We start from the raw sequence: 19,874 nt of genomic DNA, 5'->3' as shown, positions 1-19,874 counted from the left end.
CATTCTTTTACGTAGAGACTGTCCAGTTTGGCCAATGTACATGGCAGAGGGGCATTGCTGGCACATGATGGCATATATCACATTGGTAGATGCGCAGGTGAACGAGCCTCTGATAGTGTGGCTGATGTGATTAGGCCCTATGATGGTATCCCCTGAATAGATATGTGGACAGAGTTGGCAACGGGCTTTGTTGCAAGGATAGGTTCCTGGGTTAGTGGTTCTGTTGTGTGGTGTGTGGTTGCTGGTGAGTATTTGCTTCAGATTGGGGGGCTGTCTGTAAGCAAGGACTGGTCTGTCTCCCAAGATCTGAGAGAGCGATGGCTCGTCCTTCAGGATAGGTTGTAGATCCTTGATGATGCGTTGGAGGGGTTTTAGTTGGGGGCTGAAGGTGATGGCTAGTGGCGTTCTGTTGTTTTCTTTGTTGGGCCTGTCCTGTAGTAGGTGACTTCTGGGTACTCTTCTGGCTCTGTCAATCTGTTTCTTCACTTCAGCAGGTGGGTATTGTAGTTGTAGGAATGCATGATAGAGATCTTGTAGGTGTTTGTCTCTGTCTGAGGGGTTGGAGCAAATGCGGTTATATCGTAGCGCTTGGCTGTAGACAATGGATCGAGTGGTATGATCTGGATGAAAGCTAGAGGCATGTAGGTAGGAATAGCGGTCAGTAGGTTTCCGATATAGGGTGGTGTTTATGTGACCATCGCTTATTAGCACCGTAGTGTCCAGGAAGTGGATCTCTTGTGTGGACTGGTCCAGGCTGAGGTTGATGGTGGGATGGAAATTGTTGAAATCATGGTGGAATTCCTCAAGAGCTTCTTTTCCATGGGTCCAGATGATGAAGATGTCATCAATGTAGCGCAAGTAGAGTAGGGGCATTAGGGAACGAGAGCTGAGGAAGCGTTGTTCTAAGTCAGCCATAAAAATGTTGGCATACTGTGGGGCCATGCGGGTACCCATCGCAGTGCCGCTGATTTGAAGGTATACATTGTCACCAAATGTGAAATAGTTATGGGTCAGGACAAAGTCACAAAGTTCTGCCACCAGGTTAGCTGTGACAGTATCGGGGATACTGTTCCTGACGGCTTGTAGTCCATCTTTGTGTGGAATGTTGGTGTAGAGGGCTTCTACATCCATAGTGGCTAGGATGGTGTTTTTAGGAAGATCACCAATGGACTGTAGTTTCCTCAGGAAATCGGTGGCGTCTCGAAGATAGCTGGGAGTGCTGGTAACGAAGGGCCTGAGGAGGGAGTCTACATAGCCAGACAATCCTGCTGTCAGGGTGCCAATGCCTGAGATGATGGGGCGTCCAGGATTTCCAGGTTTATGGATCTTGGGTAGCAGATAGAATACCCCAGGTCCTGGCTCCAGGGGTGTGTCTGTGCGGATTTGTTCTTGTGCTTTTTCAGGGAGTTTCTTGAGCAAATGCTGTAGTTTCTTTTGGTAACTCTCAGTGGGATCAGAGGGTAATGGCTTGTAGAAAGTGGTGTTGGAGAGCTGCCTAGTAGCCTCTTGTTCATACTCTGACCTATTCATGATGACGACAGCACCTCCTTTGTCAGCCTTTTTGATTATGATGTCAGAGTTGTTTCTGAGGCTGTGGATGGCACTGTGTTCTGCATGGCTGAGGTTATGGGGTAAGCGATGCTGCTTTTCCACAATTTCAGCTCGTGCACGTCGGCGGAAGCAGTCTATGTAGAAATCCAGGCTGCTGTTTCGACCTTCAGGAGGAGTCCACCTAGAATCTTTCTTTTTGTAGTGTTGGCAGGAAGGTCTCTGTGGGTTAATATGTTGGTCAGAGGTGTGTTGGAAATATTCCTTGAGTCTGAGACGTCGAAAATAGGATTCTAGGTCACCACAGAACTGTATCATGTTCGTGGGGGTGGAGGGGCAAAAGGAGAGGCCCCGAGATAGGACAGATTCTTCCGCTGGGCTAAGAGTATAGTTGGATAGATTAACAATATTGCTGGGTGGGTTACGGGAACCATTGTTGTGGCCCCTTGTGGCATATAGTAGTTTAGATAGCTTAGTGTCCTTTTTCTTTTGTAGAGAATCAAAGTGTGTTTTGTAAATGGCTTGTCTAGTTTTTGTAAAGTCCAGCCACGAGGAAGTTTGTGTGGAAGGTTGGTTCTTTATGAGAGTATCCAGTTTTGAGAGCTCATTCTTAATCTTTCCCTGTTTGCTGTAGAGGATGTTGATCAGGTGGTTCCGCAGTTTCCTTGAGAGTGTGTGGCACAAGCTGTCAGCATAGTCTGTGTGGTATGTAGATTGTAATGGATTTTTTACCTTCAGTCCTTTCGGTATGATGTCCATCTGTTTGCATTTGGAGAGGAAGATGATGTCTGTCTGTATCTGTGCGAGTTTTTTCATGAAGTTGACAGATTTCCACTCTATACGGCTAAATTCAGTGCCTTGCATAATCACAGGTTTCAGAGTAGCAGCCGTGTTAGTCTGTATTCGCAAAAAGAAAAGGAGTACTTGTGGCACCTTAGAGACTAACAAATTTATTAGAGCATAAGCTTTCGTGAGCTACAGCTCACTTCATCGGATGCATTTGGTGGAAAAAACAGAGGAGAGATTTATATACACACACACAGAGAACATGAAACAATGGGTTTATCATACACACTGTAAGGAGAGTGATCACTTAAGATAAGCCATCACCAACAGCAGGGGGGGGAAGGAGGAAAACCTTTCATGGTGACAAGCAGGTAGGCTAATTCCAGCAGTTAACAAGAATATCAGAGGAACAGTGGGGGGTGGGGTGGGAGGGAGAAATACCATGGGGAAATAGTTTTACTTTGTGTAATGACTCATCCATTCCCAGTCTCTATTCAAGCCTAAGTTAATTGTATCCAGTTTGCAAATTAATTCCAATTCAGCAGTCTCTCGTTGGAGTCTAGCTTTCATCCAGATCATACCACTCGATCCATTGTCTACAGCCAAGCGCTACGATATAACCGCATTTGCTCCAACCCCTCAGACAGAGACAAACACCTACAAGATCTCTATCATGCATTCCTACAACTACAGTACCCACCTGCTGAAGTGAAGAAACAGATTGACAGAGCCAGAAGAGTACCCAGAAGTCACCTACTACAGGACAGGCCCAACAAAGAAAACAACAGAACGCCACTAGCCATCACCTTCAGCCCCCAACTAAAACCCCTCCAACGCATCATCAAGGATCTACAACCTATCCTGAAGGACGAGCCATCGCTCTCTCAGATCTTGGGAGACAGACCAGTCCTTGCTTACAGACAGCCCCCCAATCTGAAGCAAATACTCACCAGCAACCACACACCACACAACAGAACCACTAACCCAGGAACCTATCCTTGCAACAAAGCCCGTTGCCAACTCTGTCCACATATCTATTCAGGGGATACCATCATAGGGCCTAATCACATCAGCCACACTATCAGAGGCTCGTTCACCTGCGCATCTACCAATGTGATATATGCCATCATGTGCCAGCAATGCCCCTCTGCCATGTACATTGGCCAAACTGGACAGTCTCTACGTAAAAGAATGAATGGACACAAATCAGACGTCAAGAATTATAACATTCAAAAACCAGTTGGAGAACACTTCAATCTCTCTGGTCACTCGATCACAGACCTAAGAGTGGCTATACTTCAACAAAAAAGCTTCAAAAACAGACTCCAACGAGAGACTGCTGAATTGGAATTAATTTGCAAACTGGATACAATTAACTTAGGCTTGAATAGAGACTGGGAATGGATGAGTCATTACACAAAGTAAAACTATTTCCCCATGGTATTTCTCCCTCCCACCCCACCCCCCACTGTTCCTCTGATATTCTTGTTAACTGCTGGAATTAGCCTACCTGCTTGTCACCATGAAAGGTTTTCCTCCTTCCCCCCCCTGCTGTTGGTGATGGCTTATCTTAAGTGATCACTCTCCTTACAGTGTGTATGATAAACCCATTGTTTCATGTTCTCTGTGTGTGTGTATATAAATCTCTCCTCTGTTTTTTCCACCAAATGCATCCGATGAAGTGAGCTGTAGCTCACGAAAGCTTATGCTCTAATAAATTTGTTAGTCTCTAAGGTGCCACAAGTACTCCTTTTCTTTTTGCGAATACAGACTAACACGGCTGCTACTCTGAAACCACTGCTCAAAGTAGGACCAATCCCCAATTTTTGCCCCCTCAAGGATTGGCCCCCTCAAGGATTGAACTCACAACCCTGGGTTTATCAGGCCAATGCTCAAACCACTGAGCTATCCCTTCCCTCTTCTCAACTGTCTAAGTGAGACATCTTGATTACCACTACACAAGTTTTTTTCTCCTGCTGATAATAGCTCACCTTAACTAATTAGCCTCTTGCAGTTTGTATGGTAACTTCCAACTTATCTGTATGTATATATCTATATCTATATCTATATCTATATCTTACTATATGTTCCATTCTCTGCATCCGATGAAGTGAGCTGTAGCTCACGAAAGCTTATGCTCTAATAAATTTGTTAGTCTCTAAGATGCCACAAGTCCTCCTGTTCTTCTTATAAAATGGGGACATCTGGTCATGCTAGGTAAGGATTGCTACTTCTGAATACAAGGGGCAATTCGAGCCCTAGGAGAGACTCATCCTTGCATATGGACCCAACCTTACAGATCCCACAGGCTCCAGGGGCTCCTCTCTCCCTCATGTTACATACTACAGATGCTGGAAATAGAGCTATGCCCTTTCCCTTTTACAGAAGCTGGGCCACCCTTCACTACCACTCCCCTGCAGATTGTATTGTCTGGGCAGAGGAGGGGCTACAGAGCAATTCTGGCCAGGCAGCTCCAAGCTGTGACGTTAGCAAGAGAGGGGCGGGTGTCTGAGAAATAAACCGAGAGCGAGAGAAGGGGAATGGGTGGAGGAAACTGGGGAGACAGAAATAGCAAAGAGTGAGAGAGCAGGAGCAGGAAAAAGAGGCAGGGGTGAGAGGTAAAAACACGGGGAAGAGAGCAAAGAGAGATCATGGAGCTGCTCCTGTGGCTCTGGTCCCAGCTTCGATCCTGCGGGAACAACCTCCCAGCACTGGGCATAGCCCTCACAATCTTCGCTCTGCTATTTGATTTCCTGAAGCGCAGGAAGAGCTGGAGTCGCTACCCACCAGGGCCGAGCTCTCTGCCCTTCTTTGGGACCATGCTGCACATCGATTTCCACAACCCGCACGTCTCTTTTACCCAGGTCAGTGCCAGAGGAGCGTGCTGGGGAGTGGGGCTGGTGGTTCGTTAATGCAGCTGGTGTGGGCTGGACAGGTTATTTTACCGGCCCGGGGCTTTTCCAACGCAGGAGCCATCAGTGCCCCTAGGGGAGGGGGGGCTCTAACGCTCTCTGGTTCTCTGCTTTGGCTTTGCTCTGGCTCCGGAATCCAGAGGGCAACATTCCATTCCCGAGTCCAGTCGAATTCTCTGCGCTGGAGGAGTGTGATCCCCACTGCACACAAACACCCCCCCACACACACACCCCGACTCTTTACCTTCTCCCTGTAATTTCAATTGGAGACATTGTCACGTGCTGGGCTGTTGCGCAATATTAGCGCTGTTAAACAGCTGCTGCATTCCACCTCAGAGGTGGGTGCACTCAGTGGTGGGTGAAGTGGTCCCTTTATGTACCATCCTTATCCTCTGGGATGAAAAGGGCTAGTGAAAGATTTATCGTATATGAAAATGCATTTGTCTCTGCTCAGCTCCATCCATGCATTCATTCCAAAGTTTCTCTGGTTTGGGGATGTGGATGCAGGGACAACAGCTTCCTCGTAAGTCACCCGAAATGATTGAGCGTCTCAACAAAAGCCAACAAAACTGTAATCCCCAGCTATCCAACTTTAGGATGTGCTTGCTGGCTGTGTCTGCGCTAACAAGAGCACACACAACCTCTGTGGGGTTAGTTCTTGCAAGTGAAGGCTTTGTCCTGTTTCCAAAGAAACTATTAACGTAGCTTGCGGTAACTAAATCATATTATGTTTTAAGAAAAGGAGTACTTGTGGCACCTTAGAGACTAACAAATTTATTAGAGCATAAGCTTTCGTGAGCTACAGCTCACTTCATCGGATGCATTTGGTGGAAAAAACAGAGGAGAGATTTATATACACACACACAGAGAACATGAAACAATGGGTTTATCATACACACTGTAAGGAGAGTGATCACTTAAGATAAGCCATCACCAGCAGCAGGGGGGGGAAAGGAGGAAAACCTTTCATGGTGACAAGCAGGTAGGCTAATTCCAGCAGTTAACAAGAATATCAGAGGAACAGTGGGGGGTGGGGTGGGGTGGGAGGGAGAAATACCATGGGGAAATAAGAAAAGGAGTACCCGTGGCACCTTAGAGACTAACAAATTTATTAGCGCATAAGCTTTCGTGAGCTACAGCTCACTTCATCGGATGCATTTGGTGGAAAAAAATTTTTTTTGTTGAAGTATAGCCACTCTTAGGTCTGTGATCGAGTGACCAGAGAGATTGAAGTGTTCTCCAACTGGTTTTTGAATGTTATAATTCTTGACGTCTGATTTGTGTCCATTCATTCTTTTACGTAGAGACTGTCCAGTTTGGCCAATGTACATGGCAGAGGGGCATTGCTGGCACATGATGGCATATATCACATTGGTAGATGCGCAGGTGAACGAGCCTCTGATAGTGTGGCTGATGTGATTAGGCCCTATGATGGTATCCCCTGAATAGATATGTGGACAGAGTTGGCAACGGGCTTTGTTGCAAGGATAGGTTCCTGGGTTAGTGGTTCTGTTGTGTGGTGTGTGGTTGCTGGTGAGTATTTGCTTCAGATTGGGGGGCTGTCTGTAAGCAAGGACTGGTCTGTCTCCCAAGATCTGAGAGAGCGATGGCTCGTCCTTCAGGATAGGTTGTAGATCCTTGATGATGCGTTGGAGAGGTTTTAGTTGGGGGCTGAAGGTGATGGCTAGTGGCGTTCTGTTGTTTTCTTTGTTGGGCCTGTCCTGTAGTAGGTGACTTCTGGGTACTCTTCTGGCTCTGTCAATCTGTTTCTTCACTTCAGCAGGTGGGTATTGTAGTTGTAGGAATGCATGATAGAGATCTTGTAGGTGTTTGTCTCTGTCTGAGGGGTTGGAGCAAATGCGGTTATATCGTAGCGCTTGGCTGTAGACAATGGATCGAGTGGTATGATCTGGATGAAAGCTAGAGGCATGTAGGTAGGAATAGCGGTCAGTAGGTTTCCGATATAGGGTGGTGTTTATGTGACCATCGCTTATTAGCACCGTAGTGTCCAGGAAGTGGATCTCTTGTGTGGACTGGTCCAGGCTGAGGTTGATGGTGGGATGGAAATTGTTGAAATCATGGGGGAAGTCTCTAAGGTGCCACAAGTACTCCTTTTCTTTTTGCGAATACAGACTAACACGGCTGCTACTCTGAAACCTGATATTATGTTTTGTGATTGTAGATGCCAAACTCCAGAGGCCCCATTTCTAGGCTGCTACCATGGAAACTGGGTCTGGTTCTTGTTTTCACTATGCGGTAGAAAGAGCTTTTGAGTTTCCAGATCAAATCAGATTATGACAATGCTAGCAACAACACTTTTGACCTGTAGCTGTTTTAACTCCACATTTTTAGTAACAACATATTATTCCCTTTTCTGTCCTTTTACTTACAGAATCTTAGAACTTAAAGATAGAAATGGCCTATTCTTAGCCACCCCTCTCCCTTCTAGTGGTATGCCCCTGAGGGCTTGATCCATTTTTAATAACCAGCAATGAGGCTTTCACCACTTCCACTAGGACACTTCCCCAGTCTGATATACCTCTCGCTGAGGATTTGTTTCTTGTTGTCCAGAGTAAATTTTCCATTATTTAGTCTCATTCCATGACTCCTTCAACCAACCTTAAACAATTTCCCTCTGTCCTTTGCATTTGCACCTTTCAAGTACTTGCAGGCATCAATCATAGTCCCCTTTTCTTAGATATTTGACCAGTCTATATATTTAGATCATTTTATCTTTCCTCATAAAGCAGCCCATCCAGCTCTGTAATCTCTTTTGTGGCTTTTCTCTGAATTCTCTCCTTTTTAATCAGTAACTTTCTGGTAATGAGGTGAATGCCCGGAATGCTAGGCACTGTTACAGACACATGTCCGCCAGTGCCTTACAGAAAAGGACTCTCATCTGCTTGTCGCACAATGCCTCTGTGTGTGTCATCAGCATCGTTGGCTGGTGCCCATGTGGCTTTGAGGAAAGTTACTGTAGAAAAGCAGAAACACAATACATTGTGTTTTGTGTTTTTCAGGTACACATAAAACAACTACTTGTGATTTTTCTCTCCCTAAATTCTTGGCCCAGAAGGGCATTTTCTCTCATATGCGTGGACAATCCTCAAGAAATCCCACAAAAAGCTGAAAATAGGTTAAATTTTGAGCCTAAACTACTTGATGATTGCTTTAAACTGTTCTTCTTTGTGCTCTGCAATGCCTGTGTGTCACCAGGGTTCAGTGGCCCTGGTCCACGCTCACATCAGGCACACTCTGTGCTGGTCGAGTGGCGCAAAGTAGCCTCAAAGCTAATCTAGCCAGCCACAGCGTGTTCAGTCAGGACAGAGGGATAATCCAAAAGCAATTTCTACAGGATGCTTTCCTGTAGCCCAGGGGCACAGACCATGGTTTTTGGTGCCCTGCAGAATCCCAGCTGCTGAAATTGCCTCTCATGGTTATTGAAAACTGCCACAATTTAGAAAGGCCTTCAGGCTAAGCTAAATTACTGCAGGGGAATGGGACTGGCCTGGCACACATGATCAGGAGAGTCCAGAGGTATCTTAAAGAACTTTGTACTACCTCTCCTGCGTTGCACCACACAATTGTTGGCTGTGGGAAAGGATCAAGGTTAGTAATTACAAACTCAGATTTGCTGCCAAGAACTTAGAAGCACGACATTCTCAATGAAGTTTACCTGGTTTACTTTGGTCTAAGACCTGAAAGTTGCTAGGCATGAGCTGAACACCTGCAATTCCATAGGTGCCCCCTCCTCAGGTTTCCCTTGAGTATGGAAAAAGGGCAGGACTTTTATGCGTCCCCTTTCTAGGCATGTCTAGTCTACACACAGTTTTTGTATGGAGTTAATGATTTCAGTCAGGGATGTGATTTCTTCCCTTACCAAAATAATTGAATCAGAGCTGCATTAGGGCACTAATCAACACACTAATTTCCCTTTATCTGAGTGTCATTGCCATCTGCTGTAATGCTCAGAACAGCATTGGCTAGGATACCATCATAGTTACATTACATTTCATAGCTGCAATAAGCCATCTCCTGGCTAATGTATTTGGGGTAATGTACCACCCACATAGATTAAGAGATGGGGCAAAGAAACTGTCATGCTATCGGGAGTGGCTCATGAGTGGGAGTGCCTGTCTCAGGGCAGACTGTCAAAAACGGGGCAGATACCCCAAAGTGGTGGTGTATTCTATCGGCAGATTTCATCGATCCGGTAACTAATGTGCCCTCCTGGCAGGGGTGAAAGTAACTTAAAAGACTTACTGGTATGCTGGAGTCCTGAGTGGGAGCGTGGCGTCAACTGGAAGAGGTGATTTAAAGGCCCTGGGGCTCTGGCTGGGAGCCCTGAGGCCTTTAAATCACCCCGGAGCTCCCAGCTGCAGAGGCGGCTGGGAGCCCCAGGGCTCGGGGTGAATTAAAGGGCCTGGGGCTCCGGCCACCGCAGAGCTCTGGGCATTTTAAATCCCTGCTGGAGCCGGGCTGCCAGAGCCCCAGGCTCAGGTGGGGTTTTAAGGAGCCCAATGCTCTGGCCACTGCGGGGAGCCCCCGCCCAAGCCCCGCTGCCAGAGCTCTGGTGGCGCTTAAAAGGGTCCGGGGCTCCCCGCAGTGGCTGGAGCACTGGGCCCTTTTAAGTACTGCAGGGAAGCTGGTCCGGTCCAGCATGGTGTACTGGCTCTTGCCGGTACGCCAGACCGGACCGGACCGGCTTACTTTCACCTCTGCCTCCTGGACAGGAGTGCTGGAACCTAGGTAGAAGTGTGTGGGAGGGCATGAGGCTCTGCCCCCTCTGTGACCCTACCTCTCCTCTCCTCTTCCCCCAAGGCCCTGCTCTCTCTGTGGCCCCATCCCCTGCTCCTTCTCTTTCCCCTGAGGCCCTACCCCCCAGCCAGCCTGGAAGCCCAAGCCTGGCCCCCTCTGTTCCGGCACCCCTGCTCCTGGATCACTCTAACAGTCTTACCATGGAGTCACAGACAGTCCCTTAGACTCTCCAGACTATCTTGCCACCCGGAGAAACTGAGCTTACTGATAAATGGTCACCGAAAAAAATCACCCCACATTCAGCTTATTCCCAGTCCCAAGAGACCAGTCACTTACCCCAGATCAGTTGCTACCCTAGATCTTACACCAAAGACAGCACCTGTAGCCAATCCTGTAATAAATGATCTAAAGGTTTGTTAACTAGGAAAAAGAAATTACAAAGTTATTTGCAGGTTCAAGCAACAAACATATACTCACAAATGAATTATCATCTAAATCTAAGAGTGACTGAGTTGTAGTGATCTGTCTATTCAAAGTGTCTTTCATTTCGTAGTCTAAACATGAAATACATTCTTGTAAGACTAATACCTACTTAGAGCAAACTAACATACAGGTGAACTGGTCTGGTCTCCAGCTATGAGTTTGTTAGTTCTTAGCTAATGCCTGCTAATGCCTGCAGCCTGGGGAAGAGCTGGCACCTCGTTTGCCAGCGTCATAGGAAATGCCCTTCCCCACCCCCAATCCCTTATGTCAGTAATTTTTATTTTGTGTGTATCTGTAGCCAGCACTACTATACCCTCTGTGATAATATCAGATTTCATAAACTAAGCAAGGTTGGGCCTGGTCAGTACTTGAATGGGATATCTCCTATGCAAAGCCATGTGCTGCAGGAAGCGTAGAAGGCTCTCTGTGTCAGTGGTTAAACCAGTGCCACACCAGGAACAATGTACAATGTAATTACCTCACCTGAAATCTGGTGAAGGCATCAACACTAAGACATTTCCAAAACATGCCATGATGTCTTTAAGGACGTCACTTTTATGCCTAAACTTAAAAATGTCTGGAGCAGCACAGTAACATCAGTCTGTACACAGGAGGCCCGGGTTCAGTACTGAGGCAAAGAGATGAGTACTGCTACCTGCACACAATTCTCTGTTACTCGCACACTGTAGGGGCACCCACTTGACCCAGTTCTTACGGCTGAAGGCGTAACCTTCTTAATTTAGACACCCATCCTTACCCCAATCCTAGGGCTCAAAACATACCGTTTGCGGTTTGCAAGACCTTTTACCAGTGAAAGAGCCTTACACAGTAATAACCTCTATTTATTAACAATTACCAAGCAGAATACACATGGTAAGTATACAATGCTATGCTCACCAATCCTGGTCAGGCAGGCGGACTTTCCCTGTTGGCCATGCAAGGGCATTCTCGTCTGGATTCCGTCACCTTAACTAATTTAAACCTAGCAAAATTAATTATGTAACAGACAAAAACAAAGAACCAGACAGAGCTCATACAGACAAACAATAGAGAAGTGGGGACCATAAAGATTAAACAATAAAGAAATGAGGATTTCACAACCACAACTATTGATAAGTTATTTCATGCTAGACAGAATGCTATCAAACTAAGTTTTCTTTAACCCTCTTAAGATCTGTTTCTTTATCTGGTGATAGTGGGTGCCATTAGGACAGGATCGCCTTCTTAACAGCCTGATATTACATTGTTTTAATGTATTTTAGATGGAATGTGAGGATGTGACTTCCTACTTCTCAGCTAATGGCTGCGGCTCTCCTAATATGGCTGCAGACAAAGGTCTTATCCTGACAGTATCATTGACTGAATCCGCAGCAGAAACCTGCAATTCTTAAGTTTTCCATGGTGGTCTCTCTTCCAAGTATTGAGCAAGCCCAACCCTGTTAGTATGTGAGACATCTTTAACTTCCCCAGCTTACATGAGCGTGGACTTTCAACTGGTTTGTTCCATAAGAAGTCTTGAAATGTTAGCAGTTCTTGCTCAGTATGTTCCATGCAGTGAAGGGCAGGCTACAATGATGTTGTGCCTCCTAATGTCTTTGGTTGGTCCTGTATGTTTTTCAGGTCATCCTTTCGATCCACATTTTCTTACAAACAACGCAGTTAGCAATGTTATCTGCTCCTTCATCTATGGTGAGCGCTTTGACTATGACAATAAGAAATTTCAGCGGTTGCTGCATTTGGTTGAACAGGCCTTGAAGGAAGAAGGTGGATTCCTGCCCCAGGTAACTCAGCATGTATGATTTGGTCAGTAAGAAGCTGCCATTTGATTGATCAGTAAGATTGTAGTTTACTGATTCTTTTCTGGGAGTCATAGGGTGTGGTTCTCTCTCTCTCTCTCTCTCTCTCTCACACTCTGTTATCTTAGCTCCTTGTTGTAGTACCTTGGCTGCTGCGCATCCCTGGAGTGCCACAGAGCATCTTCCGATCCCAAAAGGAGGTCCTGGACTTCACAAATGAGCTTGTGAAGGAGCACAGGACGACTTGGAATCCTACCCAAAAGAGAGACTTCACTGATGCTTTTCTACAAGAGATCGAGAAGGTAGGAGGAGACGGGCAGGTGTAGATCTCTTTGGCTCTGTGAATGTATTAGTGATGGGAACACTCCCTGTTAGCTTCCCTTGTTGTAAAGTTTACAAGCAAAATCCTATTGCTAATAGAACTGCTATGATGAGCTCGCTATTCTATTTCTTCTGGTTTTCACTTATCTAGTGAGTCTAATGAGTTCATGCTCAGAAATCAGCTGAAGAATAGGCTGACCCTCAGTACAAAGTTCCAAGTCAGTGCCTCACTCCAGTGGGTGTGGTACCTGGTCCTTAGCTCTCTTGAATGTGGAAGAGCCCTGACATAAGTTGACTATGTACAGTTTAGACATTTTTTAATTGTTTTGGCAAAGTTCAAGGAAAGATTTCCTTCATCCTTCCAAGTCACAGCTTCATTCAAAGGCAGGCTGCTGGGAATTCCTGGATGGAAAAATGTTCCAGAACTAAAACTGAATCTGTTTTTATATCTTTCTAGAACAGCTGGTTGCAAAATTGAAACATGAAACAAGGAAACATGTCACTTTTGACAAAATTTCATTTAGAAAAAAATGAAAATGAAACATTTTGATAGGCTTGAAACATTCTGTTTTGAGGTTGTCAGAACAGCACTGTGACAGGGGCGGGCCAGATGGCTACAGGAAAGTAATAGAAGGCAGATATATTAGCCCCAGGTTAAGTAGGTCCCTTTTCCTTGGGTAAGGTAACAGGGAAGGTTCCAGAACAATCAGGAACAGTCTGGAGACAATTAAGACAGGCTGATTAGAACACCTGCAGCCAATCAAGAAGCTGCTAGAATCAATTAAGGCAGGCTAATCAGGGCACCTGGGTTTAAAAAGGAGCTCACTTCAGTTTGTGGTGCCCATGTGAGGAGCTGGCAGCAAGAGGTACTAGGAGCTGAGAATGAGAACACGTACTATTGGAGGACTGAGGAGTACAAGCATTATCAGACACCAGGAGGAAGGTTCTATGGTGGGAATAAAGAAGGGGTTGGGAGGAGGCCATGGGGAAGGAGCCCAGGGAGTTGTAGCTGTCGCACAGCTGTTCCAGGAGGCACTCTAGACAGCTGCATTCCACAGGGCCCTGGGCTGGAACCCGGAGTAGAGGGAGGGCCCGGGTTCCCCCCAAACCTCCCAACTCCTGGTCAGACATAGGAGGAGTTGACATGGATTGTGGGTTCATGAAAACGGCCACGCTGAGGGCCGCTGTGAAGATCCAAGGCAAGCAAATTCGCCAATAAGCGCAAGACCCACCAAGGTAGAGGAGGAACTTTGTCACAGCACATTTCAATTTTTCATTTAGAAATTACTTCATTTTATTTTATTTTATGTTATGGTTTGTTTTATTTTTATATTAATTTTATTTTTATAGTATTTTTAAAATTTTCATTAACCTGAAACCGTTTTTAAAATACTTTCATTTTGTGCGAAATTTCTAAATGTCAACTTCTTGCTCTGAGTCGTAAACAAAGCAAATGACATTTTAATTGGCTCTTAAATAGCATATTAGTTATTCCCCATGTTAAGTTTAAGTCCAAATTTACAGAATTGGTCTGAGAAAAATCGAGATAAGAAACCCTTAGAAAACGGACATAAAATTCACAGCATTACAAAAGATAGCCGGACTACTTCCTACTGTGATCCTGTCATATCTCGTACGCTAAGCACAGTGGCCCTGAAGAGTACTTGGTGAGGAGACCTGTCTCGTAGAAAATGAGACTGTGGGTTCAGTAGGTAGCATTGAGGTCCTGTTCTCATCGAAGATACCAGGGCAGGAATAGGGCCTGTCAGATAGTTATTCCCAGGTACGTATATGAACTTTTGGAATCCTGATGTTAATTTGTTGGCTAGCATGTTGGCTGTACCCTGCTCGCTACTACTACATGTAATTTCTGACCTGATCAAGTCTGAGTGATCACACTAACCTCTTGAGATTGCAGAGGCACAAATCTCTAAGTCTGACTGGAGACCCTCCTTTAACTCTGGTGGCAAGAGACTGCGGGCAGAGTTTCCAGCACGTATGCTGAGTGTATTGAGCTGCATCAGCCAGTGGGAGTATGCCGTGCCTGGGTACTCCTCCTCCATCTTCATAAACTCTTTCAGGTGCCTTTGGCAGTGGTGCTGGAAATGGGGGTGTTGCCGCACCCTGTGGCTTGAAGCAGTAATAACACACACCAAATACATGGTTTCCATGGTTTCCAGCATCAGCACCCACACTATAAAAATTGTTCCGGCACCCCTGGACTTTGGTGGGTCAGAAAATGCCGCTGAAATGTTCACCAGCGCCTCACGGAAACTCTGCCCAATTCCTGACACAGGCGTGACAGTGCAAGCAAGAAAAGTTCTTGAAAAGGGGCCTCTTCCATGTTGCTCGGCAGGCAGTGTTGGCAGGCTGATCAAGCTTCCTGTAACGTGCAGGGTGGGCATTAAGCTTTCCCACAGTCAAAGGCTAGAGCGGCCACACTCTGGGAAGATGCTAGGGAGTCTGGGATATGGTTGGTTTGACTCAGGTCTGCCTGCTACCGTGTGGATGCCAGAACCCCAGGTTCACGCCTGGGCTAGAAAATTCTTAATGTAGGGTTGATAATCAGCATAGACTTCTGCAGCGGTAGTCATTAATTTTTTGTCAAGGTCCAAATTTCTTGGTCAAGGTATAGGCAAGATCCAGACTGCAGAGAAAAAACCCCAATAATAATAAGTAAATAAAAAGATTTCAGGGTCTGTTCAAAAGCATCTAGCAGTCGAGATTTGGCTTGCGGTCTACCTATTGAGTATCCCGATGTAGATGCTAAAGCCCATGGTTCTCAGGGTCAGCTGAGTCAAGTGCCGCGAACCCTGGGCTTATATTGCCTGTGTAGACATACCTTGTGTTTTTGGAGGAGAAGGTCCCGAGCTCTACTCCTGATGAAGTCCATGATGTGTGGGACAAATTATTACCTTGAAATGTATGCGACCAAGGAGCCATTACAGCGTGTGTTGCCATTTGCACGTGTTTTGCTGCACTCTGCAAACAATTCAGCCTTTCAATCTGAGAATATGAATTACCACTATCTACAATTCTGCTCCTCTCTCCCCAACAAAAATCTAAGGTCAAATCATGCTCTCTTTTGTTCTCTTCAGGCTAAAGAGCATGCAGGGAGCAGTTTCAATGACAACAACCTTCCTATGGTAACAGTTGACTTGTTTACCTCTGGCACTGAGACCACTTCCATCACCCTGTGCTGGGCATTGCTGTACATGCTTCTCCACCCTGATATCCAGTGTAAGCAAGGGGACTGGTGGAGCTGTGACCGGTTCTCCCAACCCTGCATCTTCCACTGAGAACTTCTTAGCATCTGCTGTCACCTTTGTGGTCTGGGGGTATGAAGCTGCCGTAGCAGCAGTCACAGCAGTGTTTGGGGAATAATTCCAGCGGAGCACTCTCTGAGGGGGAGAGCAAAGACCTGTGGGAAGGGAGAAAGGAGAGAGCAAGTCCCTGTTAAAGATTTCAGTGTCAGAAGGAGTGCTCACCATTTTTCTTCATGAGAAGTGCACTTTGAGACCCTTGTAGCTACTTGGTAACTCTTGCTTCTCTTAGGGTTTCCATAAGGATAAGTGCTAACCTGCTTGAATGTGCTAATGCCGGAGGCACAAGTGAGTCAAATACAGTATGGATAAGGTGGGATGTCTCTAACAATGAGCTTGTTAGCCCATAGAACAGAGGATGACTATGTAAGTTGGGCTGAGTAACCGAAGATGAGTGTGCTCTCCTTCAGCTCCTAATTCCGCATTCCTCTCTTTCCTACTGTCTACAGGGCTTTCTTTGCCCTCTTGCCCCCAGCCAGGTAAACCCTGCCTCCCTTGAACTCTTGCTGTCAGGTGCTTTCAACAAACATATAAGACCTGATTGTGAGGTCAGGAATTAGTAGTTGGGAAGCAGAGCAGTTCATGTCTGGGGTATCAAAGAGGCTTTCTGGTTGTGTGAAGGTGAGAGAAATCAGAAGTTTGTCCACGCCCTCTCCCCACTGCTGGATATCTTTCCTGACCCCTGAAGAAGTGCCCCGGACACTTAGAGCACCCACTTCCTAGAGATGACTCACTTGTAAACTGCTCAGTGGTTGATAGGAAGGTGGCTAACAAACTCACTGAATATAAACCCAGCGCTGTACAAATAAACAGACAATTCCTGCCCCACAGTGTTTAAAGCCTAAGGGGAAATGCATAGATTCCCCATTTTTATTGTGTTGATGTATATCATTATGTTGTATTGAGGAGGATATAAAGTGTCTTTTTCCAGGTAAAGTCCATGAGGAAATTGATAAGGTGATTGGCAGGGATAGGTTACCCCAGATGGAGGACCAAGCGAACATGCCTTATACCAGTGCTGTGATCTATGAAACTCAATGTTATGGGGATATCACTCCTGTTGGCATGCCTCGCATGACATACCGGGACACTGACCTTCAAGGCTTCTTCATTCCAAAGGTATCTATGGCCAGGCAGGGGATGCAGACCTCCTCTCCTCTTGCAGACTTATGTCCTGAAGCTGCAAACATTCCATATGTGAATCTCCCCAAGGTTCCATGCAGAGGGGGGTGAAGCACCAGGCCCTGAATCACACAACCATTGGCGAGTTATCAAATGTGCAGTTTTAAAAGACCTTGGCCTTCAGAGACAGCTTTGTTTGTGTGGTTAGCTCCATCTTCAACAGGTCTTTGGATATCTGAAAAAACTACGAATTGAGCTAAGACACTACTGAGGATTGCAATCCTTACAGGGGAGACTGTAATTTTGTCTTGGGCACCTTCTAACATTCAGTACATCTGCTTAAAGGTGGAGAAAAGTAATGCTGACTGACTGTATAGAAACTACCGGCTAGGTCAGCAGTTCAAATCCAGAACAGTACCACCTAACACTCTATTATCTGAAGGCTGTTCAGAGGCCGCTGTGCATCTCAGTCCAGTTCCAAATGGACAAGAGACAATGACGGGTAATTATTGCCTTCCTTGGTGAGACAGTCTCATTGGAGAGACCAAAGCCATACAATACTCAATTCCACTTTCGCCCTTAGAGGAAGCTCCTCTAGCTCAGACCTGAGGCATATGAGAGGGGAAAGATCTCGCTTTTTCTGTGAAGACAATAAGAATTGTGGTTTGGAGTCTCTCAAGAGTCTCAGCACACTCTTACCAGAGCTAAAATTAACTTGAGAAAATATTTGAAGCAACTGGGGAGTAGAAGCAATTTTCATCATATGAGCCTCATTAGACCATGAAAACACCACTTGCATACTCTTAGTCTAGCTAGCATGCAGTGGACAAGGGCAACAGGCTTCAGAGCATATGCTGTGCACTGGCTGGGGCCTTGAAAGCGTCCCACTCCACTGTGCTATAAGATTATACAATGAGGTACCTGAGCTGGGTTCTGTGCCTTCCTCTGAAGCATCCTACAATGGCCACTGCTTGAGATGGGATATTGAATGCAGAGGGACTGGCCTGTTCTGATATGACAATTCTTATGCACCCTGTTCTTTCTGTGGGGTGGATCAGGGGATGACAGTCATCACTAACCTGTCCTCGGTGCTGAAGGATGAAACGGTTTGGGAGAAGCCACACCAGTTCTACCCGGAGTACTTCCTGGATGCAGATGGGCAGTTTATGAAGCGAGAGGCCTTCCTGCCTTTCTCTGCAGGTAAATCCAAGGGCAGAACAGTTGGGTGAGGCCGTCGCAGTGGAAAGGAGTCACAGATGTCTTTATCTTTAAAATGAATAAAGGGCATCAGTTCTCATGCTGCAGGGCAAAAGCCAAATATTAACTGCTCATTACGGGGCTTCTTGGACCTTCCTCAGAATTCTCTGGTACTGGTCACGGTCAGGGAGAGGATGCTGGACTAGATGAAGCGCAGGTCTGTTCCAGTGAGGCAATACGTGCATTTCTATCTTTCTGGAATTAGGTGTTTGCAGTCGCCAGTGATATATGGCAGAGTGGCAAAGTGGGGCAGATCCTTTGATTCAATTCATTGTTCATGGGGTGAGAGTGCTGCTCCCGGTGACTTAGGATCACAAAAATGCAGGGCAGGAATGGACCTCAAGAAACCAAGTACCCTGACAGGTGTTTGTCCAACTTGTTTTTAAATGCTTCCAATGATGTGGACCTGGGGCGCAGGGGTGGGGGTGGGGGCTGGGGCAATGGCCCGGTTGCCCTCCCATTTTTTACCAGACATAAGGGCAAGCAACGCGGGAGGGGGCAGAAAGGAACAAGAGGAGGCAGGTGCCTCAGGGGAATGGGTGGTGCGAGGGCAGGAGCTTGGGGAGAAGGGGAGGCGCAGGGGTGGGGCTCCATGGGGAAGGGGCAGCGTAGGGGGTCACAGTCTCAGGGGGAAGGGATGGTGCAGGGGCAGGGCCATGGTTCGGGTGCCGGTGGCCCCCACACTTTTAAAGTGCTTCTGCCGCTCCTGATAGGGAGTCCTTGACCTCCTTTGGAATCCAGAGCTTAACTACCCTAGAGCTAGAAAGGTTTTCCTAATATATAACCTAAATCTCCCTTGCTGCACATTAAGCTCATTACTTCTTGTCTTACCTTCTGTGGACATGGAGAACCGGTTTTATTTGACCTAAAACAATGTTTTGTTTCAATTGTGTGGTTTTTGTTTTTTTACTTTTTTATTAATAAGGTGGAAGTAAAATTCTAAATGAAATTTTGAATTGAAAAAATAAAAACATTTTGACTTTCTCTGATTTTTTTCCTCTTTTCTTTTTTAGCTGAAACAATTTGGCAAATTTGACACAAATTTGCTAGATGTTGCAATTGACCCAATTATGAATTTTTTTGTCAAAAAAACCCACCTTCATCCAAAAAATTTAACCAAGCTCTCTACTGCTATAGTGAAACCAGTATAGTTATACTGGTAAAAACCTCCATGTGGTTACTGTTTAACAGTGATGTCGTAGCTGGTTTTGACAGTATCTGCTGTAATGGTGCAAATATGGAATATCTGTCAGGTAAGAGCAGTTTTTCAGAAGTTCATCGATTCCAAGGCTAGATGGGACCATTGTGATCATCTAATCTGATCTCCTGTATAACATGGACCATGGAACTTCCCTGCTTGGTAACCTAGTGAGGAGGGCTTTAAACTAGGTTCGCCGGGGGATGGTGACCTAAGCCCAGAGGTAAGTGGGGAAGTGGGATACCGGGAAGAAACACCGAGGAGGGTGCAACAGGGGAGGCCTCCTGATTCATACTGAGACAGTAGGGCAGGGGTGGGCAAACTATGGCCCGCAGGCCACATCCAGCCAGCCAGCCATTTTAATTCTGCC

General features: G+C 46.1%; 1 protein-coding gene across 1 annotated transcript; it reads left to right on the top strand.

Moving 5' to 3' along the window:
- The first annotated feature begins 4,795 nt into the window (after positions 1–4,795).
- On the top strand, positions 4,796–18,711 carry LOC119857069 (cytochrome P450 2D17-like). The gene is made up of 7 exons (XM_043507146.1): positions 4,796–5,198; positions 5,754–5,817; positions 12,108–12,268; positions 12,412–12,585; positions 15,703–15,844; positions 16,859–17,046; positions 18,108–18,711. Exons 1-7 carry the CDS (start codon positions 4,986–4,988, stop codon positions 18,276–18,278), a joined length of 1,113 nt encoding a protein of 370 aa, XP_043363081.1. The 5' UTR covers positions 4,796–4,985; the 3' UTR covers positions 18,279–18,711.
- Positions 18,712–19,874: the final 1,163 nt, after the last annotated feature.

The sequence above is a fragment of the Dermochelys coriacea genome, chromosome 1 (genome assembly GCF_009764565.3).
Source record: "Dermochelys coriacea isolate rDerCor1 chromosome 1, rDerCor1.pri.v4, whole genome shotgun sequence".
In the NCBI taxonomy this organism is placed as follows: domain Eukaryota; kingdom Metazoa; phylum Chordata; order Testudines; family Dermochelyidae; genus Dermochelys; species Dermochelys coriacea.
This window is presented reverse-complemented; position numbering and strand designations above follow the sequence as displayed.